Source organism: Sinocyclocheilus rhinocerous, unplaced genomic scaffold, assembly GCF_001515625.1.
Source record: "Sinocyclocheilus rhinocerous isolate Xijiao unplaced genomic scaffold, SAMN03320098_v1.1 scaffold1426, whole genome shotgun sequence".
NCBI lineage: Eukaryota > Metazoa > Chordata > Actinopteri > Cypriniformes > Cyprinidae > Sinocyclocheilus > Sinocyclocheilus rhinocerous.
In genome coordinates this window covers 486,904-512,327 of record NW_015630392.1, presented here as the reverse complement: position 1 = coordinate 512,327, position 25,424 = coordinate 486,904, and the positions used below count along the sequence as shown (strand labels likewise).

General features: G+C 38.7%; 1 protein-coding gene across 3 annotated transcripts; it reads left to right on the top strand.

Annotated features, from left to right (window-relative positions):
* The first annotated feature begins 1,834 nt into the window (after positions 1-1,834).
* LOC107740311 (nuclear pore complex protein Nup93-like) lies at positions 1,835-25,424 on the top strand. 3 transcript variants are annotated; one of them, XM_016552706.1, is made up of 22 exons: positions 1,835-1,968; positions 2,542-2,738; positions 2,857-2,974; positions 14,570-14,632; positions 15,965-16,093; positions 18,016-18,090; positions 18,755-18,847; positions 18,968-19,107; positions 20,193-20,325; positions 20,571-20,728; positions 20,943-21,108; positions 21,212-21,305; positions 22,285-22,476; positions 22,554-22,680; positions 23,196-23,268; positions 23,362-23,406; positions 23,663-23,779; positions 23,861-23,979; positions 24,389-24,506; positions 24,589-24,672; positions 24,922-25,050; positions 25,229-25,424. In XM_016552706.1, exons 2-22 carry the CDS (start codon positions 2,560-2,562, stop codon positions 25,337-25,339), a joined length of 2,463 nt encoding a protein of 820 aa, XP_016408192.1. In that variant the 5' UTR covers positions 1,835-1,968; positions 2,542-2,559; the 3' UTR covers positions 25,340-25,424. The 3 variants fall into 3 exon arrangements, with proteins under 3 accessions (XP_016408192.1, XP_016408193.1, XP_016408191.1); XM_016552707.1 differs by having other exon boundaries at positions 2,517-2,738; XM_016552705.1 differs by lacking the exon at positions 1,835-1,968 and adding an exon at positions 2,202-2,292.

Sequence of the window (25,424 nt, the reverse complement as noted above, 5' to 3'; positions counted from 1 at the left end):
TTTGTGATATAGGCTACTCGATAATGTCAGATCGCACATCATTAAAATAACACTTACGATATTAGCACAGCGCAGACGATTTATATCGCACACCCCAGTCTCGACCTGAGTGGAAAATGAAAAAAGAGGCCTTGTCTTGAGTGAATCCTTGGTGTTTCTTGGTGTTTGACATAACGACCTAAGTTGTTTTAATATGAAAAATACCACTACAGTGATGAGGAAAAATAAAATGATATTCAATTGATGGGTTGCAGATAGCAGGGAAAAACCATGATAAATGCAAAGAATAATGCATCTGACCATATTAGGCCTATATGGTTAGAATGATGGAATGGACTTTATCAACTGCTGTAGGCCAATTAAAAAAGAGTAAATGCTTTCTATGTCTGGGTGTGACCAATGAATTTCAACGACTTTTGCACTTTTGTTTTGTGAGTTTGTGACAAGTAGTTAAGAATTAAAAAAAAAAAAATGTATGGAGCTTGCACTAGAAAGAAAAATGTCTAGCCAATTAAATACTTTAGACCAGAAGGGGGTCTAAATGTCCGTATTTTGGTACGTTTCGTTTGTTAGTTAAATGAAGCAGATGCCAACATGGACAGGCTGCATGATATATCCTCATGGAGTAAGTAATGATATGAAATATGAATTTAATATCAGTATAATTTAGTATTATTAGTAGTACAATTTATTAGTATAAATAAATTATACTAATTCAATTCAATTAATATAATTTAGTATTATTATTTATAATAATTATAATATGTATATTATACTTCATATATCACCAGTGTTGGGCTAGTTACTCAAAGAATGTAATATATTACTCATTACTAGTTACTCCTTTCAAAATTAATATTGTTACTTTACTTATTACTTTCTGGCAACAGTAATTAGTTATACTACTAGTTACATTACTTTTTCTTCACGCCCCACAGAACTTGTAACTGTGTATCTTACACATAAATTCTTAATCTAGAATGTTACTAACAATATATTTCTGCCTCATCATTTGACCAAAATCCACATTGGATCGCAGTCAGAAGTTATTACAAACACTCAATAGTGATTGATAGTGACATTCAAGTAGAAGTGTTGTATTAATCTCATTAATTGTCATGTGTAGCTTGAAGCTAATATGTAATTTTTCCGTTACCCATATACGATTATATTTCATTATGTATTTTATCAAATCACATAAGTTTGTAAGAAACTGTTTAATTTTCCAAAAAGATTTTTAATTATAGTAATATAATGTACCACATGCTGATCAGAGGGATGTGGGTGGGATGTAATGCCAGAGTAAAGTAAAGCCACAATTTACACAACAGTGTTCAGATCATCTTTTTTCCTGACAAAATCAATATAATGCAATATTTCTATCTGCTGAATGTACGCTTTTCCATATTCCAAGCTTGCCTGCTGCACTGGGGACATCACATGCATGTGCAAGTCGTGAAAATTATGAAAATAAATCTAGGAATTATTTGATTGTTGGATTTTAAATCAGCGGGGTTGAGGCATCAAAAGAAACGAAGTAACTAAGCTGTTTTATGGATGTAACTGTAATATTATTACTGAAATCTTATTAGTAATTAGTTACACTACTAGTTACTGCAAAAAGTAATATTATTACAGTAACACTGTATATCACTTAATTATTTATCATATGCACCATTATATATCAAGTATATTGGACATCGCGGTATCATCACCGTCAGGGTTCAGTCAAATGGTTTTCCAAGTCTTATCTTACTGAAATTGAGTCGCTGATATAATTTTTTGTAAACAGAAGCATCTGAATAAAGTTCTATCGAGTCGCGCGTGCTTCTGGGAAAAACCAGTTTGAACCAATCAGCGCGCGTTCTCAATGGAACCCGGGAGTTCACGAGGGGGAATGTGTTTAGCATAGCGGCTAAAGTGGAAATCATCCTATTATAGCCGCTATAAGGATTCACATTCAGCGAGGTGGGTTGTTACATATTCGTTAACTAATTAACTAGTTAACAGCTAGTTAAATTAAGTCTCATTTGACAGGTGTCTGTTTGGGACGCGTTTGCCAAAAGCACCTCATGTCAAGTTAGCTTGCTAGCAAGTGACAGTCATTTCTATTGACTACTGTTGTTTCACATGCTAACATTCATTCAGTGTTATACTAATATTGTGTGGTTTTATGTCCCATTTCATAAAAGATAGTATGCTAAATAAATGAGTACGTAATGATACAGCTTATTTGACGTTATTAATTGTAGTTAATCATGTCACTGGCATCCCAAAGTTAACATGATAATGGTATGTAATTTCAGTGAAAGTCCCACAGTTACTACTGTACAATCATAATAAACTGACATTGAATGGCCTTCAAATTGTAGGTTTGTCAATATAATAAGCTTTTAGAGTTTCTTTCAGTGTTATTGTAATGACAAGAGCTGTAGTAAGTGATAATTTGCTAACAGTTAGTTACTGTTAACTTACATACTGAAGACAAATGATATGCATGTCACCATGTAATATAGACATACTCTTTCGTGGTGCTGTCAGGTGGCACGGATACTGGACATGGATACTGAGGGCTTTGGGGAACTCCTGCAGCAGGCAGAACAGCTTGCTGCAGAGACTGAGGCCGTGTCGGAGTTGCCCCATGTTGAGCGAAACCTACAGGAGATCCAACAGGCAGGAGAGCGTCTACGTTCCCGCACTCTCACCAGAACCTCTCAAGACACAGCTGACGTAAAGGCGTGAGTTTTCAGTTTGGTGTCTGTATGTAAATTGGCATGACACTTCAATTTATTTGAAGTAATTTGAAGTAATCAGCATACTCTTTATATCTGTATTGTTATTTTTTTTAAACTTCAGCTCCATCCTATTGGGCTCTCGGGGTCTTGACATCTTCCATATCTCCCAGCGTCTTGAGAGTCTCAGTGCAGCCACTACATTTGAGCCTCTTGAGCCAGTCAAGGACACTGATATTCAGGTTAGTGCATGTTTTACTTGGGTTGGTGTTTGTATTCCTAGTTGCTTTTGATACTTTATATACTTTATATCTCCCCACTGCATCCATGGAGATGCAGCTGTTTAATGTCATATATTTAGCTACAAATTGTTTGAACTGTAGCATCTGTTGGAATCAAAGTGCTTTAATTATATGGATGTACACTACCAATAAAAATAACTTATTCAAAAGTTTGAAGTTGGTAAGATTTTTAAGTATTTTTAAAATAATTATCTTATGTTCATCAAGGCTTAATTGTTTGATCAAAAATACTGAAAAACATTATATAACACTATATTATTAAGTGCTATATTACATTATAGAGCAATATTGTGAAATATTACAATATAAAATAAATTTTCTATTTTATTTATTAATTAAAGTGTAATTTATTCCTGTGATGGCAAAGCTGAATTTTCAGCAGGCAATACTTCAGTCTTCAGTGTCACATGATCTTTCGGAAATCATTCTAATATGCTAATTTGCTGCTCAAGTAACATTTATTATTATTTTCAGGATTCTTTGAGGAATAGAAACTTTTCTTACACAGCATTTATTTGAAATGGAAATCTTTTGCAACAATGTGAAAGTCTTTAATGTCACTTTTGGTAAATTTAATCCTTGTTGAATAAAGGTGTTCATTTCTTTCCAAAAAAAAAAAAAAATCTTACTGACCCCAAATTTGAATGGTACTATATCTGGACTTGTTGTGATTTAATTTGAATGGTTCAGCATAATTCAGAACTGATCTACTTCTGGTAAAAAATTTAAAAAGACATTTAGCACATTTACTTGAATATTGCATTGTGATGGAGTTTCTTAGATAGAAAAGCAAGTTGCATCTTTTTTATTTTGAGAGTTGCTGTCTATCATTGTCCTCCCTTTTTTACATTTTAAGCATGTATACTGACCGTAAAATGGAGCTTTATTCCACCATTTTAATACAAATGTGCTGGTCTAACACATCAAATTTTTGTAATTTAAAATATATTTAAATAAGTTCTATTTAATTTCTTTACTGTATTGTCTGCAAGTTAAACTTAATCAGATTTCTGTGATTACCTGGTTGATTTTGTTTTTGAGAAGTGCATTTTTCAAATTCATTTTTAAACTTCAATCTGAAATTAATGTAATATGCCCCCTTTATTTTAAGTTGCTTCATTTGGAAATAATTTGCTAAGTACATGTAAACGATACTATTTTTGAGAAGTAAATCCTAATACTCAATCTTAATTATTTAGATTTTCATTTGCAATGAACATTAAAAAAAAAAAAAAAAGTTCAGAATTGATGCTAATGGTATACAAGGCCATTTTTATTGCAGAAATTTTATTACAACAATTTATGACTTAACATACACTACTATTCAAAAGTTGGGGTTAGTTATATTTACTTGTGTTTTTGAAAGAAGTCTCATGTTCACCAAGGCTGCATTTATTTGATCAAAATACAGTAAAAAATAAAAAAGGAAATATTACAGTAATTAAAATAATTGTTTAAATAAAATCATTAAAATAATTGTTTTCTCTTTTAATATATTTCAAAATTTAATTTATTCCTGTGTTGGCAGATGTGAATTTTTAGTCAATAGAATTCTGTGTCACATAATCTTTCAGAAATCATTCTTATATGCTGATTTGGTGCTCAGAACATTTCTTATTATTATGATTGTTGAAACTGTTGTGCTCCTTGATATTTTTATGGAAACCGTGATATGTTTTCAGTATCTTTTGATTAGTAGAAAATTAAAAAACACAGCATTTATTTGAAATAGAATTTTCTTGTAACATTATAAATGTGTTACTGTCAATTTTAATTAATGCATCCTTGCACAATTAAAGTATTAATTTCTTTAAAGAGAATAAGTAAATAAATACCGAACCCCAGACCTTTAGCTTTTATTATTGCTTTTCCCTGTTAGTGATGTACTCTGCAATGTCGTCTTAATAGTTTGATGAGGCATCCTGCATGACTGCCTCAGTTGAGGCCAAATAAACATTTAAACAATCTCCACACTCAGCCCATTTATAATTAGCACTATGCTGTTTCCTTCAGAGCTTGAGAGACAGTGTTGGTCTAATGGCTCTCAGTCCATGTGTATGCGTTTATCTTTATGGCAACAAGTTTTTCTGCTGTTCATGTTTTTGTGTATTATCATTGCTTTTTAGTGCTGCTTCACTTGTGTGTACCACACACCTATGTATTACCTGTTGTTTATTTTGATTTGGGCATTTGTGAAGGCAGGTTACGTGCACAGCTTTTAGAAATTATACAGTGCATGCTGTGAATTGGATTATAATATGTCAGTTTGCTAAGGTGTGACCTTGCTGTGGCAATGGGTTATTATTGAATTCAGTTCTAAGTGCATCTGTAAGAATAATGCAGGCCTAATGGCCAAGAGACGTGACGTGGGAAAATGTGAGTGCGGCAAAGCAATTCAACTTGTTTCAACAATCAAACATTGAAATTACACAGCCAAGAGCATTACATCTTAAGAGTTTAGTGTTTTCACTGACAGCTACTATTGTAAATTTAAAAAACTAAATATGAAAATGAAAAATCACATTTGAACAGTGATGTTTTCCTGACTTCATGAAACATAACAGTGGTTACTACTCCCCCCTGTGGACGCTGTTGATACCAGAGGATTTGTAGATTCAGATATATAAATTCATGCATTGCTTTGTCCATGTCTGCACCTCACGACATAGTGAGATGATTGTACTATGCCTAAATTAGCTCTTGAGAGATTTTACTGCCTAAGTGGCAAATATGTAAATACTTAGCTACTATTGTAAATTTAAAAAACTAAATATGAAAATGAAAAATCACATTTGAACAGTGATGTTTTCCTGACTTCATGAAACATAACAGTGGTTACTACTCCCCCCTGTGGACGCTGTTGATACCAGAGGATTTGTAGATTCAGATATATAAATTCATGCATTGCTAATGCATAATTGCAACTGTTCTGGTACACAAACCACCAAAAGACGAATATGTGGGTTCAGAGAGGGACAGAAGGGTGGTGTTTATGGTGACTGCAGTATGATATCACAGGTTTAATGAATTATAGTGAGCTCACTAGAGCCAGGAATCAGCAGTGAAGTCAACAATGAGCTGCTAAACCACATGAAATTAAACCTGGAGTCGTCTTGAGACTTTTTGTCCATGTCTGCACCTCACGACATAGTGAGATGATTGTACTATGCCTAAATTAGCTCTTGAGAGATTTTACTGCCTAAGTGGCAAATATGTAAATACTTTTCCTGTGTGTAACGTTATACATTTTAATGCTGTGAAGTAGTGACCTAAATGTATTTACACTAAATCATAGGAAGTAATATATCACTTACTTGAATGTTGAAGTGGATTTGACATAAACTAAAGCCTATTGGCTTAACTGCTCTTGTCACTCCATTTATTGTGCTGCAAATAATTTTTAGAATTACATTTGAGCCATTTGTTATGTGCAGTAGAGTTTTAGTACAAAGTTTAATCCATATTGAGGAAGATATCAGTTTTGCTTTATTAATTCGACAAAAGATGAATGACAAATTTTGGCAAAAAAAAAAATAAAGCTGTCAAAATATTCATCATTAATCTGTCTTAAAAAAATAAATGACTCTGGACAGAGGCAGATTTTTGCAACAGTGCTCTGTAAAACTTGTCTTAGTTGTAAAATATCATCCTTATTTCTCAGAGTGCTTCAGTTTGAAAGGAAGCTACTTGATGAGTCTGTTTTTTAGCCACAGTATCGATTGTCTGAAGTTTTAAAGTGAGTGATTGTAATAAATGCAGTTTTAAAGTCCCCATGAGATCAAAATGGAAGTTTTTTTGTTTTTAGAATGAATATATTAGCCTTCAGTTTATCTATAAGTTAGTATGCTCCAAAGCAATGACAAAATTCAGTTTTATGTTTTAGAGCCGTGTCGCGTTGATTTCATGTCGCATTTTTATCGGCTGTACTGTAAACATAGGTCGTAGCAGCAAACACACTGCGATTGTAACGTAGGGAGGCGTGACAACGCAGTAGTGGATCCAAGTGCAGGCTTTATTCCAAGAGTGGTCAAAACAAGCAGGGTCAAACAACAAAAGAGTAATCCAATAAACAGGCGAAGGTCAGGGCAGGCAGCAAACAATCAGAAACAAGGAAACAGTCCAGGGATCAAACAACAAGGCAAGGCAACAAGGAAACTGGGAAACACGGGAACTAGGTAATGCTACAAGCTAACACTACTGAGCACCGAATGTGTGAAAAAACAGGCTTTAAATAGGGTAAGACTGACGGAGGAAACAAGACACAGGTGAATGCGAGAAGTGATGAGTCCGGCAAAGGATTATGGGAAATATAGTCTGTGAGAGTGGCAAAAGTCAGGGGTGGAGTGCCCTCTGGTGGAGTTCATGGGCACTCCAGCTGGAGATCGTGACAGCGAAGATCATGCTGAATTTCTGACACTGTCAGGAAATGATCGTAGGCTATCTTTGGTCGAAAGACTGTGACAACGGCCGTCTTTGAACCTCTCTCACTGTACGATATAGGACCACCATTTAGAAGCCACGATCACAGAAATCGCCACGATTGTTTCACGATGCCAGTCTTTCGTCTGGGACAGCCGAAAATCGTGCAGTGTCTCGGCCTTAACTTCCGCCAATATGGATTAACGATATTGATGACATCACCATGCACTTCAGATTCTCATCAAACTTTCTGTCCAATCAAATGCTCTCTAGAATCCAAAGCGTCCTGCCCCCTATAAATAGACGCTGGCGCTGCGGCTGAAATTGGTCACTTGTTCTCAAAGTTAGTATTTTGTGTATGGTGAATGGCACGTAGTGCACTATATAGGGGATAGGGAACGATTCAGACAGTGTGAATATGCTTTCCATTGAGGCAAAAGAAGTGTGGTTTCGCACTGTATCAAGCGAACCGCCGCAGCGTGCACACAGTCTGCGGTCCAGAGACATGATAGCACAGAGCGGATCATATGCGTGAATCGGCGCAGATCACAAAACGTATTAGACCGATATGAATTCAACACAGCATGCTATATTTTATAGCGATATGGATGAGATTAGGAGGAGAAACGGTTAGACAAACAGCATTAACGTGTAGAAAAGATAACACCGGTGCCATGTAGCAACATAAATGACACAATTTTCAAACTACACTTCCTCAGCATCATTATAATCAGTTTTGCTTTAGTAACATTGAATTCATATTGAATCTAAAGGGGTAATCTGTTAGACTGCGGCTGTCATAAGCTGTCAAATGTGGCTTTACCAAGCTGTGATATAAACAAAACGCTATTGGCTATTTAAAAAAGGGGGCGGGGCTGCTCAATATGTCCTGCCCTGTCTTCCTGTTTCAGTTGAAATTACGTCAACTTATAGAATAACGCTGCACGTTTCAAGGCACTTCAGTGGATCTTTAACAATATCAATAATGATGCTAAATGATGTCCGGTATAATATGAGTTAAAAGGAGCACTTTTGTGGTTTTATGTCGATAAATAGGTACTATGAGTCTTACTGAAGGGCCAGTTTATGCCTTACTGAAGGGCTGTGGGATACATAAGATTGGGAAACATTGATCTAAACTAGTGATTATCCAAATGCTGTAAGAGACAAGGCCATTTCTGCAGCCTGTATGAGAAAAACAATAAGATCATCATCATTTTTTTAAAAGATTTATTTTGGCTTCATTTGTATAATACAGTACAGAACAGACAGCAAGCAATGTGGGAGAGAGGGGAACAGGATCAGAAAAGACCACAAGTCGGGATTCAAACTGGGAATTGTGTCAAAGCGCTGCCCGCCATCTCTGAATAATAAGCTTTGTGACAATTAAGCTTTGTCACACATCAGTTGTTGTTTTTTTACACAGTTTTTTTTTCTCTCAGAATCAAAAGAGAGAAGTTTGACATTTCTGGAGAATCACTCAGACACACCCATCAAAATGTACAGGTGACATTTAACATAAGTGACCCTGGACCACAAAACCAGTCATAAGGGTAAATTTTTCGTTTTTTTTTTTTTTTTAGATTTATACATCATCTGAAAGCTGAATAAATAAGCTTTCCATTGATGTATGGTTTGTTAGGATAGGACAATGTTTGGCTGAGATACAACTATTTGAAAATCTGTAATCTGAGGGTGCAAAAAAATCTAAATATTGAGAAAATCGCCTTTAAAGTTGTCCAAATGAAGTTCAATGCATATTACTAATCAAAAATTAAGTTTTAATATATTTACAGTAGTAAATTTACAAAATATCTTTATGGAACATGATCTTACTTAATATCCAAATGATTTTGGGCATAAAAGAAAAATCTATAATTTTGACCCATACAATGTTTTTTTGGCTATTGCTACAAATATACCCCAGCGACTTAAGACTGGTTTTGTGGTCCAGGGTCACATAATGTGTCTTGTTGGTAGCAACTGGATGATGTCCTCAATTACTTCTGACCATAAAAGATAGAGGTATTTTCATTTGTTTGAATGTTATCAATGAAGAAAATTGGCTTTTGACTCATCAAGTCGTGTAATGATCCACTTGGTTTTCGCTTCTTGAAGGTTCGAAGTCGTCTACCCCCGGCCACCCATCTTTTCCTCTGCTTATCTCTTCTCTCCTTCTATTTCTCACTGACTCTATCCCTCCTCCACCTCTCCATCGTCTTTTTTGTCAGACATAATTTTGTGGTGGGCCTGCCAGAGTGCGGCTCGGCTCTTACTGGAAGTGCACTTACTGCCTGGCACTTTCCTCACCTCCCTCCCTGCCTGAATGTGTGTGTGGCTGAAAATCTCTTTAGCATTTTCAGAACAACTCTGATTGACTCTAAGGGCTATGAGATTTAATATCTCCCTTTTGTTGAACTTGTGTAACTGCTCTTCCATTTATCATCTTCATTCTCGTGATGTATCTCCGCCGTTGCAGTCTCCAAAAAAAAAATTCTTGAAAAGAATCGCATTAAACCCTCTACTGAATAAAACAAAGATGCTGCAGGTGCCGTGCCCAGAATTGAACCATTACAATTGTGCCGAGACATCCAGATGTGCATCGACCCTGCGAGGTGGTGGCAGAGTGTGTAAATTGTATATTGTGTGTGCTCCATAAGGCTCCCGAGCTGTCTGCCTGCCTGAAGACAAAGGAAATGCATGCTGCTGATGAGGCGTAGTCTCCTGCCTTTCTCTCGCCTTCTGCGTTTGCGTGTGTGGGAAAACGTGCAGCCTTCTACAACCCACGTGTTTCCTTTATAAAATCTACATAAAATAATTTTTAATTTTAACATCACAACAGTAAGGCGAACAAAAGCAGGGATGTTTTAGGTGCTTATATCCTGTAGATGAAAAAGCAAACACTTTAAATGATGGACTGGAAGGAGATGCACTACCCGAGCAAAATGACGCAGAATCGGATGATGCATCTCATCCTTTTTTTTAACTCTCACTTCCGCTTACTTCTGTCTTTCCCGCACCATGCCTTCGCACTAGAGTGTATTATCTAAGCGCACACAACAGTAGGTGCAGGATAAGTGTAAATAGCTCTACATGTGGAGTCTGATCTCTGGTTAGTGCACTCTGCTCATTAATTAAACATGACTCTTAAGAGGATTATTAGCCCAGTTTCTGGACAGGATGTCGAAAGCCATCAGGAGAGTATGTGTGTGGTGGGGGGGGATCCATTACCATAATTGCATTGCGCTAGCACAAGAGGAAAAAGGAAGGATGCAGAGATGTTTAAAAAAAGGAAGAAATGAGTGAGAGTGAAAGAGGAGGCTGGCAGGGATGCTGGAGGAGAGATGAGGAGGAGGGGTGGACGACTGATGGTGAACAAGCACATGGATCAGGTTGAATAATGACTTCTCCTCAGATTCCCCCCCGTGTCTCTGGGCCAACTTGGTACGCTCCGCCTCCGACAATAAAGCAGCCCACAGTAACCCTGCTCCTGGCTCATATCTAGGTTCAGACCACTGGGCCGCCTTGAGGTAAAGAAGAGTGCATGTGGCAGAGACAGTGTGGGCCTCTGGTGAAGGAGGTCAGAAACACCCTAAAAATGCACTGGCCCGAGGGGTGGACGACTGATGGTGAACAAGCACATGGATCAGGTTGAATAATGACTTCTCCTCAGATTCCCCCCCGTGTCTCTGGGCCAACTTGGTACGCTCCGCCTCCGACAATAAAGCAGCCCACAGTAACCCTGCTCCTGGCTCATATCTAGGTTCAGACCACTGGGCCGCCTTGAGGTAAAGAAGAGTGCATGTGGCAGAGACAGTGTGGGCCTCTGGTGAAGGAGGTCAGAAACGCCCTAAAAATGCACTGGCCCGCTTCTGCAAGACGAGGAAGACGGAGATGGCATGGGCAGTGGATGGGCACTCTGCTCCCAGACACTTTCACCTCTCAGCAGCACTTTCCCAGCAGGTTAAACCAGAGCATAAGTGAGTATCACCTACATGCACATGCATTGGACAGGCTCGCTATAGTATGTATGCCTCAGGTCAGTCGGTTTAGCCCAAAAGATGAGACTGTCACCTTCTCCAAAGGGATGATGAAGATGACGAGGAGGATGAAGACTTGTCTGTCACACAGGAAGTGGTGGGGTTAGGGTGGGGTTCCTTCACTCCTTCTCATTGTTCAGAAGTATAGGAAAGGAAAAAGATGGATGTATAGATCTAGAGGGGGGGTGTTTGAGTTTAAATGAAATGCTGTGGGTTCGGTTAGCGCATGTATGCATGTCTTTTGTACAGCTTGCATTCGATACAGCGTGCATTCGATGCCAATCCATGTCATATTTCCTGCTATATGTTGCTAAAATGCATTATACCTGATTTAAAAATTTATGTAAATCAACAAAAAGATGTGTGCATCATGAACATGTATGAATTCTATATTGTTGCATACATTACAATGTCTTTACTGAACATGTATGTGCTTCCTATAGTAATGACGTCTTTTGCTCATCGTGATGCACCGTTTTTATCCAAATCAAACTCGCTCAATATTTGCTGCACCTTGAATCTTCCAGAAATACACGGTGCTTAATTGTATGGGATACTGAAACCTCCCCTTTCGACCTATGTGATCTGCACTTTGCCTAGCTGCTTTATTGGCAGCCTTTAGTCACACATTTATTTTGCTGTGGTCAGATGATTCAAAAGATTCATCAGAAAAGATATACACGTAGTTTGGTATGAATTGCACATCTGATCTCTTCTGAGAAGTTTTTTTCTATTCGATGTGACTAATAAAGTTAAAAAATGCCATATGTGATGACACGCTTCACAGTCTGTAGTAAGCATGTTCTTGGTTAAGGCATGACCCAAATGCATCCATGTAAAATGCGTTCCTTTTGTCAGCTAGTTTCTCTTGGGTACTTGATGCAGAGTGTGGATGCCTGAAGGGGACGCTCTTCTGTAGCTAGCAGTTGGAGGAAGGGTGACTGAGCAAGAAATAGTGCTGCTAAGTATAAAATGTTGGCTGCTCCCACACCTTAAACTACCCCCACCCACCCACTTTCCATCTCCGTATCCATCAGCTCGGCTCTTTCATCCAGATGCGTCATTTAGACGTCTCGTTGCCCAAATCAGAATAAATCAATCCTCATTTACAGCTGTCAGTCAGAGTGTGAATGGGGTGATGGGGGTCGTGTAATCTCTGAGGGGGAAGGAAAGGACCAGGGAGTCATTGGGGGGAAGGGAGGGCAGGCTTCAACTTGATCCTGAAGACTTGGATAAAAAAAGGGTGTAAATGATGATCTGTGTCTAAATTTTAAAAATAAAAAATTTTTATTGAGAAATTCAAGGAAACATCTCAAATCTATGTTCATTCTTTGACGATAACGTGGTGTGTTTTTCACGACATGACCTTATTCAGTAAAAATCAAACCTGGAAAATGTGCCTGATGCTTTTTTGACTCCACCTTTGTAATAATAAAAGCCAGTGGTTGCAGGTTCCAGTTCAGAAGTCGCATTTCTCTCCATCCTTCAAATATTGGCTTTTCAGCGGTCTGATGATCCTCCAAACCCATCAGAACCAGCTTCCCCTTCCATCAGTACCACTCCCTATCCCAACCCCCACTAAATGTGTGTGTGTTGCACGTCATTCCAGTGACTTCTCTGTCCTCAGGATCAGCTGCTGGATCTTTCTGTTCTGTGTTTAATCAAAACAAATGCGGGTGTGTGTGAGTGTTCGTTACCCAGCTGTACATCAAGTACGATCACTCCTAGTTCAATTCAAGTCAATTCAAGTTTATTTGTATAGTGCTTTTCACGATACAAATCATTGCAAAGCAACTTTACAGCAAATTAAGTTTCTACAATATTTAGTGGTAGCTTATCAGTGGTGACTATCAGTTCTCCTAGTGCATCCATATAGGTTGCTCGAGCTGCACACTCGGCATCCAGTCAGATAATGTAGCTTGTGTATCCGTGGAGGTTACTGATGTGTGCATTTTCCATCTGTGATCGAAAAAAGATGACGTTTTAGTTGATGATGGTCCATAATTAGATATAAGCAGCTGTTGGCTTTATGATTTCCAGTGGGTAACATTCTAGTCAGGGTTTAGTCTGGTTTTAACTGTCAGTGTCCTAGAGAGTAGTCCGAGAGTGGTAGATGTGTGGAAACCAAGCAGCTTGAAACACATTTTCCATACCTGTCCATGGACTTCTGTGTGTAGAAATGTGGTTCACAAAGTGTTTGCATGAATGTGGTGTTTCTTAAATGCGCACTATATTTAGTACACTCGAGAACGTAGTGAACCAAAGCTTTGCTGATCCAGCTCTGACCACTCGAGAGCGGCCATTTTGGGCGAGTGTTCTTGCACAGAGTCGATTCTAAGCATATTTTTAGCAAAGATTTCGATAATGATGTCAATTCTCCATCTCTGGCCTGTGGCGTTTGCGTCTTGGAGGAAGTATGGAGGGAAGGAGAGAGAAAGGGAGAGAGGGCGTGTGCTCTGCATGCAGAAAAGAGGAAAGTAGGTTGCAGTACGTTTAACCTCATATATATATATATATATATATATGGGAATATTTCTTACAGGCCACTAAACTATGTTTTGCATGATTTATATATTTAGAATTTTATAACTTCAGTGAAATTATTTAGTTTCATATTTAGTCATATTTCTGATACAGCCAGTCACCATCTATAATGGTACCTGTCAGAAAAACAGATTATTTCCTGTTTTTGTGTTTTAATATGAGGAATATTCCATATATGTAACACATTTTATTCTTTAGGATATATCTGTCACGCATAGACAGCTGGGCAAAAACTAGGCTTAGCAACCTGAAGTTTTCTTTAGCAGACCATTTATACGGTTTTGGTTTGAATCTTGCATGTCACTTACATCAGCATGTGTCAAACAATCATTCTTAAAATTTGGCATAAACCATTTGAAACTGCAGTTCCTAATAAAGTTACCGTCCAACTGGCGAGTAATTTCTTCACTCTGCTCTCCAAAGCCAATTTTTTACTTGCATTTGTTTCTTGAGAGGGCGTGTGCTCTGCATGCAGAAAAGAGGAAAGTAGGTTGCAGTACGTTTAACCTCCATGCCGTGTCTCTTGTTCCAGGGCTTTCTGAAGAACGAGAGAGACAATGCACTGCTGTCAGCCATCGAGGAATCACGCCGCAGGGTGAGCATCTTCTTTTACCTCTCTATATCCTTTTACATCCATTTATTTGCTCATTCGATCAAACCATGTCTTTTTGTCCAGTGTAGAGAAAATGAACAGGATTTTTAATAACATAAACTTCAGTGCAACTACATCCCATATTGGCCAGACATTTCAAATTTGCACAATTCATCTGAAAGCTCCCTTAAAACAGTCTCCTACTGAGAGTTGCCAGAGGTTGCAGCTCTTTCGGTTTTAGGTCAAATCCCATTTTCCCCTTGTTGCCTCTTCAGCCTCTGTCAGTGAGGTAAAAACAGGCTCTTTCACCTGTTATTATCCATTTCTCAGCAGCGAGCTGCTCTCTGCCAGGTTAATCTCGCATCCATCTATTCTCTCAGTCTAGTCATCAAACCTCTTAGGAGGAGGAATGTCAGCAAAGAGATGGACAGAGGATAATTTGCTCACGAAAGAAGAGGTGTTACACTCACGACACAGATGGCCTGTGTGACAACGTGTCTCTGGTGAAAGCTTTGGGTCCTCAAGCACTACAGGAAAATTTAGATCCCTCACTAGCAATTTGTTTTTTTGTTTTTTTATTATGAGTGTTAATTTTGGACCCAAGTGAGAGTGAAGTAAATTGCTGGATGATTAATGGCTTTTTTGACCTAGCTAAATCATCTGGAGTACAGTTAGTTCCTGAAGTGCTTATAAAGCCATACACTATTGCTTTCCCCCTAAAACAAAAAGTCCCTAAGTTTTTTCCTCTTGAAATTTTACCTGATTCACATTAACTTCAGCACGTCATACTGATAATATCTCACTCCCTCCATCATTACACTTGATTCCAAAATCTCTTCCTCCAGAGTTCAGAAGCCTTTTTAATTAGAACGCTCGCAATTATCACACGTCGATCCGCCGGGGCCGAGTAAAATAGACGAAAGGTCTTCGGATTCAATCAGGGTACGAGCTAAATCGGTAGTAGGCGTGAAGACAGACCCAGATAGCGGCACAGTTCCATTAGCGAGGCCTCCACGCATCCAGGCTTTAGCGGGCCAGACCCAGTTTGAGTCTCCCCAGGCCCAGCTCTCGTTCCTTGTCCCTTGGAGGTGGGATTGGGGGAGGGGTGAAGATAGTGATGGCCGTTAGCGCTTATTGTGCACAGCATGTTTCCCAGATCCAGGTTGCTCCCTTCTTACTCCGCAAGCTATTTTTAATGCGTCACGTGTTGAGTAACCTATATATTTGCTGAAGGCTTTGTAGTTTCAACTCGTTTTACACTCATTGACCACATGCTTTTTTATGTGTGATTTGTACCTTGTCCCCTCTATTTCACTCGTTCTGTCTTTCTTGCAGACATTTCTTCTGGCGGAGGAGTACCACAGAGACTCTATGTTAGTGCAGTGGGAGCAGGTGAAGCAGAGAGTGTTGCACACCCTGTTGGGAGCTGGAGAGGATGCACTGGACTTCAGCCAGGAAGTGGAGGTCTGAGGAACAACACGCCACATGAAACACAATGCACACGCACGATTGATATGATATAACTCCCTTGTATGATATGTAATAGCTCACACTTGCCTCACTTTACACGTGGCGTATCCGTGAAATACACATGGACTCATTTAGCATCTAAGGAGCTTGTTCAGATCTGTTGGCATGATACACCCAGCCTGTGGCTACATTTGGCCTGAATCTGAGTGTCAGTGAAATCTTATCTGGCAAAAGCTTTTCTTGTAGTTCTTTTCAGAAAAGGACATTTAGACCTGATTGTCATTCCAAATCGTTATGTAAAGATATCATCCAGTTGGCCTTAAAGTAATTTATGCAGTACTAGCATTACCAAATGGATTATTAAAAAATATATTTTTCTCTCATGTATGATGTAAGCATATCGATATAAACAAAATCTACATTAAATATATACAAAGATATTTAGATTTCGGTTAATGTTTGTGTATATATAGAGATTTAGACTTAGCTATATATAGATATATGTGTGTGTGCAAAAAATATAATATTAGATTTCATTTTATATTTTTATACTTTTGTACTTTATATTTAGAGAGAGAGATTTAGCTTTTTTAAAATTTATATAATATATTTTTAGCTTTAAATCTATTATGTTATATTCATATGCTCACAGCATTCTAAAGTAAAAAAAGAAAAGAAAAAAAGTCAGTCATGTGACAGTAAGATGGGATGACATTGGCTGCTTTTAGAGGGTATTATTCATAAAATAGATGCTCTTTTGGCAGCATTGCTCACTTCATTTTGCATTATTGACACACTATTTTCCTAATTAATGCTGTTCAGTTGCTTTGACACAATCTGTATTGTTAAAAGCGCTATATAAATAAAGGTGACTTGACTTGACTTGACTTCTCTGCTGTCACACAATGGAGAGGTGAGTAAGAGGGAAGGATGTAGAAAACATCAAACATTGAAGATGACAAGCACTCCTCTTCTAAATAATATATACCCAAAAAAAAAAACCCCCGCATGTTTCACTTTTATGTCCTTAAGAGGAACAATAGTCTGTCTACGGCAAACAAAGACAGTCTTTTTGAGATGGTGAAACCTTAGAATATGCTTTTGTCTTTCCTTTTCTTTTTCTATAAAGGATTCAGGAAGAATGTTGTGTTTGTGTGAATTTGGACACAAACGCACGTTTGTCTTTCCTTTTCTTTTTCTATAAAGGATTCAGGAAGAATGTTGTGTTTGTGTGAATTTGTACACAAACGCACGTATGTTTGTGCTCTAGGAGATTTTTGACTGCTGTCCTGCTGCTTTAATTATTAAACAGCAGTTACATTTTCCATGTGTGACCTGCTGTTCACTTCCTATGCCAGGAGCTTACTCTTCCTTGTACCACCAGCCTGGGTCGCCCCCTCCACGCTACATAGTCACACAAACTACAACGCCTCAGTGACTTTCTTGCCAGGCTGTTCATGGAATTTGCTACTGTGGATTGTGTTTGCTTGTGTGTGTGAGAGAGAGAGAAAGTGTTGAAAATCATTTCAATTAAAGCACCATATGCTTTATCTGTGTCAAATCTTTCTCAGTACATGTGACATTTTTCTTTGGAAGAGATAAATTCATGTCCACGTATGCAATTTAAGGTTTTTCTGTTTATGTCTCTCTCTCGCGCTCTCTCTCTCTCTCTCTCTCTCTGTGTATTTACAGTACTGAGCTGTGTGCTCTCAAGCGTGAGTTATGTTCTTCACAATAGCTTCACGCTACATTGATCGCTGCATTTAGATTAAAACAACTCTCCGTGATAAACGCAGCTTGTGCACTTGTCAAACCCACACTTTTACAGGCGCACAAATGCACACCTACACACGTATAGTCTTGTTGTGTAGACTTCGTTGTTTGTGCCTTAACGACGGTTGCTATGTGCCCCACAGCCCAGTTTCGTGAGCGAGGTGGGAGTTCCAGGACGCAGTGCACTGGACAGTGTGGAAGCTGCCTACAGCCGACAGGTTTGTAGAAAGCCATACGTATATACAACATAAGCACACATATAATGAAAAATAAAAATAAAACAAATTAAAAATATAATTAAATAATAATAAATAACTTAATCAACATAACTATAATCTTTAAAAGAAAGTATACTTGAAACATCTCACAGAGGAGGAATTGGATGACATCAATCTGGTCACTAATAAATCAGCAATCTTAGTTATAAGACATGTTAAAAAAAGACTGGCTCATAGTTACTCAGAATACCGTTTAGTTAAGCTTAGCTTTTCTTTCAGTCAGTTAACTAGACACCAGAATAAATGTGTTGTGTTTTGCAAGCCTAGCTCGATTGATCGAAAAAATTGATTGACTGGAAAGAAGCATGATGGGTAAGCTCCCAATCTATCCATAAAAGGGAGGGCTGTCTCTCACTCGCTCCTCCTTTGTTCTCTTTTTTTTGTCAGATCTCTCTTTTATTGCCTTTGTACTTTTTTTTCTAATCATGTGTCGCCACATCGCCTGCGGAGTCATCTTCCTGATCTTTGTGCTCTTTGTTTTGTTTTTCATCATCCTACACTTCACTTCCAGATCGTAGCGGATACACCTATGGAGAGCTCAGCCTTAGACAGCAATCAGTCTTTGACCTTCATTCTCCATTTGCATTTTTCCTCTTTCGTTTAGATCTATATCTTCAATGAGAAGATAGTAAATGGGCATCTTCAGCCCAACCTGGGAGATCTCTGTGCCTCAGTAACCGAAAGCCTGGATGATAAGGTATGTCGCATTCGGCCTGGCATCAGTTTGTGTTCCTTACTGTGCTTTTTGTCTCAGAAATATAGGGGAGTTATTGCTTTAATAGTGATTCTGTAAAGTTGTTTGTGCATGTGCTTGCAGAATGTGTCAGACATGTGGCTCATGGTGAAGCAGATGACAGACGTTCTGTTGGTGCCGGCAAAGGACACGCTGAAGAGTCGAGTGTCTGTGGACATGCAGATGGCCTTCGTCAGACAAGCCCTGCAATTCCTGGAGAACAGGTGAGAGAAAGAAAATCTTTGATTAGAGAGATAATATTGACACAAACTAATTTTAAGTAGGGATGTAGCAATGTTGAAATTACCAGTATATTATACCAGTTTTTATGCTATTGTCAGTTTTATGATTGTCAGTGTTTTTCAACAGATTACAGAGTTTTCAGTTATTTAATTAATATTCTAATAATTATTGATTTTAAATAAATTGAAATTTAAATGAAAAATAATTATATTAAAAAAAGATTTAAATAAAAACGATAACGCTTTTAATTTACTGTGTTTAGAGACTTCCAGTTTATTGTGGAAATTGGTTGTACAATTCAGAATATGCTTTTGCAAAGCAGTATTATCAGTACCCATTACTCCAGTCTTCAGTGTCACATGATTTTAAAAAAATTATTCTAATATGCTGATTTGCTGCTTCATAAACATTTCTTATTATTATCAATTTTATCATTATTATTAATGTTGAAAACAGTTGTGCTGCTTAATATATTTGTGGAAACCATTATATATTTTTTCTTTGATAGGATTCTTTGATGAATAGAAAGTTCAAAAGAACAGCTTCTATTTGAAATTAAAATATTTTGTAGCTTGAACTATTTAATGCATCCTTGCTGAATAAAAGTCTTACTGACCCCACATTTTTGAATGGTAGTGTATGTTCAGGGTTCCCATGGTCATGGAAAACCTGGAAATATCATAGAAATTAATACAATTAATTTCAGGGAAATTTGTGCATATCAATTCTATGCTCTGCTCTAAAATTTTTAATGGGTTAGATTTTGCTGTTATGTTGATTAAAACTTGGTTACGGGACAGTGAGTTCAGGTTTGTGAACTAATAATTTTTTAGTCAATTTATTTAAATGAGTCTGTCAAACAGCTTCACAAATCAGTCTGAATTGACTCATTAGTGCGTCACTCTGAATCAAAACTATCATTATTTAAAAAAAAAAAAAAACTTTTTTAGTTGTCTATAACAGGGTTATGGGATAAACATTTAAATTCACTGGTCATAAAGTTAGTAAACCCAGTATGCACTTTTATCCACTAGAAAAATAGACAGCTTGTGTCTCTCTTCTGCAGCTATAAAAATTACACTATGGTCACTGTATTTGGGAATCTGCACCAGGCTCAGCTGGGTGGAGTACCTGGCACTTATCAGCTCGTATGCAGCTTACTGAACATCAAGCTGCCGACCCCGCTGCCAGGCATGCAGGTACTGCAGCAGAACGTGTCCACACCACACAGCACAGGCAGCACTACATCATACAGACTAGATGCCTTCACTGCAGATACTCTCGAATGAACTGCGCAGAGTGTGGCTTGACATAGTTTAGATAACAGCAGTGGATTCTCCTTGCATGGGCCAATAAGCTGCTTATTCCACACTTGAAAGTAAAAAGGGGGTAAGTGGACGCAGTGTGACCCAAGGATAAACCCTGCTGTGTGTGTATGTAACAGGACGGCGAGGTGGAGGGACATCCAGTGTGGGCTCTGATCTATTTCTGCCTGCGTTGCGGAGACCTGTCTGCCGCCATGCAGGTGGTGAACAGGGCACAGCATCAGCTGGGCGACTTTAAGATCTGGTTTCAGGAGTACATGAACAGCCCCGACCGACGGTGAGAACGCACATAGACACACCCCAAAAACTAGATCACATCCTAAGAGGACTATTTCTTCTCTGTTTTTGGTAGCTACTTCTCTCTCTTGTGCGTTTGACCCAGCTTGCTCCCTTTTCATCTCTCATGCACAAGTTTATCTTAAAACTGAATAATTCAGTAAATTTCTTTAAGGATTCAATATATATTTATTCAACTGCACCATTTTTCTCAGTTTGTCTCCAGCTACTGAGAATAAACTGCGACTTCATTACCGACGTGTGCTGAGGAACAGTGCCGACCCCTACAAGCGTGCAGTCTACTGCCTTATCGGCAAATGCGACATCGGCGACAATCATGGAGAGGTGGCCGATAAGACAGAAGACTATCTGTGGCTCAAGGTCAGATATAGTGACAGATACAGACTTTATTGTATATCAGAGTTTATGTTATAGTTCATATTTTTTGCTAATGTTTTGAGCAATGTTCTGTGTCCACTACCAGCTGAATCAAGTGTGTTTTGATGAGGACGGGAGCAGTTCCCCTCAGGACAGAATGACTCTAGCCCAACTTCAGAAACAGCTGCTGGAGGACTATGGTGAGACTCAGAGTCACCATACATATATATATATATATTCCAACATTTTTAAGTGTATAAAATATACTCAGTCAAAACTGATTTATAACTAAAAAGATTGTAAGCTGTTCTGTGACCGACAGGTTTCAGCTGGATTTGATCAGAATCAGAGAAAACACAAAAAATTGTGTGCCACAAGGGGATCCTAACAACTTGTATTAAACTGGATTAAGTTGACTATACTTGTAAATAATATTATAGTTACAAAATCTAGGCAATATATCTTAATGCATTAGGAGAGATCTCAACTCTTTAAAGCAAACTCAGGTCAAATTATTCCATACAGCCAATAAATCATCCCACTTATCTTTAGATTCACTCCAGTCCTAAAGGAAGATATTTAAATGGGCATTTGAAAGACTAGGAAGTTAGTCAGCATGCAAAACCCCCCTATTCAGTCTCTGCCAGTGTGCCTAGCCCAGATAAAAGTGTATGTCATTGTGCTGCTTTCTCGTGGCTTAAACTTCTCCTCGCCCAGTTTTAAAAAGGCATCCGCTTAGTTTCTTCCACCTGCCTGATGAGTCAGTCTTATCTCGCTGGTGCTCCTGCAGTACACCATATTAAAGACTCCCTCTATTGCTGATAAGACTCCTTCACTCCCAGCTGTGCTGCCATTACACTCTATGCAAAGTCGCAGCAGGTCTTTTCAATGCCGTTTTAAGACGTCAGTTTTAACGGCAATTTAAATTAGAGGGGATTATTTCAACTCATGCAAATGGAAATGAAACAGCCTATTTAAGCACTTCACAGCTGAGGAAGATTTATGTGGAACCTATTACTCGCTTAAAGAAGCATTCAAATTCCTTAAGTTACAAATCCTTACTGGCTGCATTTGCATGTGCACATTCCCAATATGTCGTTTATATTGTTCTGTAAGTGGTTTTGGATTATCCCAAATGCTCATAAAGGTGTTTGACATTATTTGAATTGTTTTCTGCAGGTGAGTCCCATTTCTCGGCCAGCCACCAGCCATTCCTGTACTTCCAGGTGCTTTTCCTGACTGCACAGTTTGAGGCGGCCATAGCATTCCTTTTCCGAGTGGAGCGTCTGCGCAGCCATGCCGTTCATGTAGCTCTGGTGCTGTATGAACTCAAACTGCTGCTTAAATCATCAGGGCAGAGTGCCCAACTCTGTAAGTGCTGATCAATGTGTGATAATTAAAAATTGTATCTGGTTTCTGTTCTAAATAGGTTTCTGGTCTCTTCTCAGTGAGTCAAGAGGCTGGAGATCCTCCAATGGTGCGACGGCTCAACTTCATCAGGCTGCTTATGCTCTACACCCGCAAGTTTGAGTCCACAGACCCACGAGAGGCCCTGCAGTACTTCTACTTCCTCCGGTAATGGTCGACCTAACCCCAGCTGATGCTATTGGGACATTTAGGGTAACATGCTGAAAGATCTCAAATCAGTCATGTTGAACAGCTCTTGAGCAAATCTGTACTTCAACACACCAGACCTGTTCTAAAATCAGCTTGTTTCCTGTTTGATCAGTGGCTGAACTGTGAGTCATGTCTTTTTCTCTGAAAATACTGAGAGAAATCCCTCTCTGAGAAGAGATTAAAGTGTCATGAATAACTCAGAACCTTCCACGAATGATCCATGAATAATTAAACCTGTTCCATTCACACTGAATTCGATGCTAACTCGACCCATTGTTTTAAGAGACCTCACAGGCACCGTTACAAAAAGGAAGTGATTGATCTTCTAAAGGTCTTTTATCTTGGGGTTTGCATGAGTATCACAAAGCAAACACGTTCCTTTGCATGTCCAAGTGCTTTCGTGCTACAAATGGCATAATCGCTGTACTTTACTGAGTGAAAACTCACAATCACTGTTCTCTGGTTGGCCACAGGAATGAGAAGGACAGTCAAGGAGAAAACATGTTCATGCGCTGTGTCAGCGAGCTAGTCATCGAGAGTCGGGAGGTAAGAAACGAGCTCATTGGAGGAAGCGTTTCTGCATACTAATTGCTATTATCATTACATAATTTCTGTTAATACTTAACTCTCTTCCTGTAGTTCGATATGCTTCTTGGAAGACTCGAAAAAGATGGAAGCAGAAAGGTATGTTGGAGGCTTTTGTTGTAATATCGCCTGACACCTGAGAAAACGAATGTGCCACTGTTCTTTCTCGCTAACTCATTGTGCACACGCTCATTCGTTATTTTGTTCGTTCAACCTTGCAGGGTTGTGTAGAATGTGCTATTGTCTCAAAGGCCTTTAAATCACAGTCTGGCCTTTCATGCTCAAAGCAATTTGACAACATTGTGCATTCAGAGTCTTCCTCAGCTCTAAGCAGTGTTTGTTTGAATCCCTTCAGCCCGGCGTGATTGACAAGTTTGCCGGAGACACGCGGGCCATCATTACCAAGGTGGCATCGGAGGCCGAGAACAAGGGGCTGTTTGAGGAGGCCGTCAAACTGTACGAGTTAGCCAGGGTAAGATAAGTTGTAATGTGCTGTTGGTTTCATTAATCTCGAGATGATTGTGCCTAAAGCATCTTTTCTTTCCTGCATCAGAACGCTGACAAGGTTCTGGAGCTGATGAACAAATTGTTGTGTCCAGTTATCGCTCAAGTCAGCGAGCCCCAGTCCAACAAAGAGCGACTCAAAAACATGGCAGTGGCTATTGCTGAACGGTGAGCATTTTGTACACAGATCTCTTTAAATTATGAAAGCCCTTTTCTGCCTAAAGTATGAAAAAAAATGTATCTAGCAATTGCAACTTTACTTCTCATAATTGATCATAATCCCGATGTCTATTACTAATTTGCCTCTCAATTACTACGTTGTCTCCTAATTGCAACTTTATACAGTATCTCGAAATTGTGATTAGATCTCTCAATTGTGACTTTATATTTTGCAGTTGCAACATTGTTTCTTGTAGTAGTGATTTATATCTTCCAAATGCAACTTTATTTCCTTTTTTAAATGTTATCTGACAATTTTGAGACAGAAACATAATGAACCTCCATCATGGGTATTTTTGGTCTTGTAGATTGTGGTTTCATTGAACACCAAATGGTTTCTTGTATTTCTTGAGCACAGGTATCGTACTAATGGTATAGCTGGGGAGAAGACTGTGGACAGCACCTTCTACCTGCTTCTGGACCTCATGACGTTCTTTGATGAGTACCACACCGGCCACATAGACCGAGCCTACGATGTAAGTCACCTATAAGACCCCTTCTGACCTTTGGCACATGCTGCCAGGCATTAATCTTTATTTTTGTGCCATTCTGTGTCAGGTGATTGAGAGGCTAAAGCTGGTTCCCTTAAGTCAGGAGAGTGTTGAGGAACGGGTTGCGGCCTTCAGAAACTTCAGCGACGAGGTAAGAGATCTGAAAGTATTAGCATAAATTACCTACTTGCTGTTATTTCAAATGCTAAGCTGTTGTGTCGTTTCAAGTGACCCCAAATTAACAAGATGTTAATACCTCTTTTCAAATCTTTGCTTTTTGGTTGAGTTGACTAAAATGTAGCCTGTATAATTTTGAAACATTTTTATTTTTTTTTAATGACCAGAATAGAGACCTTTGTTCTCATGACATTCTCTCCATTGTGTCCTAATCTTTCCACAGATAAGACATAATTTGTCAGAGGTTCTGCTGGCCACAATGAATATCCTGTTCACACAATACAAGCGTCTAAAGGGGGCTGCAGCAGGTACGCCAGGAAGACCTCCGCGTACCCTAGAGGACAGAGACATGGTAAGACACATTTTCTAAGATAAAATGATTGCTTAATCAACTATAAAGCTAATCCTGAGTCTGAGTCCATTATTCACTGGACACTGGACACACACTATGATGATACATGTTAATCCTGATTAGCTCTTCTCAAGTGTGTGTGACCACCTGCGGTTGCATTTGTCTACTTTCTCTGCAGCTGCTGCGCAGTCAAGCCCGGGCTCTGATCACGTTTGCGGGAATGATTCCATACCGGATGGCTGGAGATACCAATGCCAGACTGGTTCAGATGGAGGTCCTAATGAACTGAAACTCTCCACTTCACCCTTCTCCAGCAGCTGTCTTTCATTGTCCTCATTCCATCATTACTTTTGTCAACTTATATTTGTATTTTT

Excerpts from the sequence above, each read along its gene's own strand:
- LOC107740311 (XM_016552705.1), top strand. Across the intron at positions 20,326-20,570 it reads CCCCGCTGCCAGGCATGCAG|GACGGCGAGGTGGAGGGACA; the intron begins GTACTGCAGCAG and ends TGTATGTAACAG. Across the intron at positions 23,780-23,860 it reads AACTGTACGAGTTAGCCAGG|AACGCTGACAAGGTTCTGGA; the intron begins GTAAGATAAGTT and ends TTCCTGCATCAG.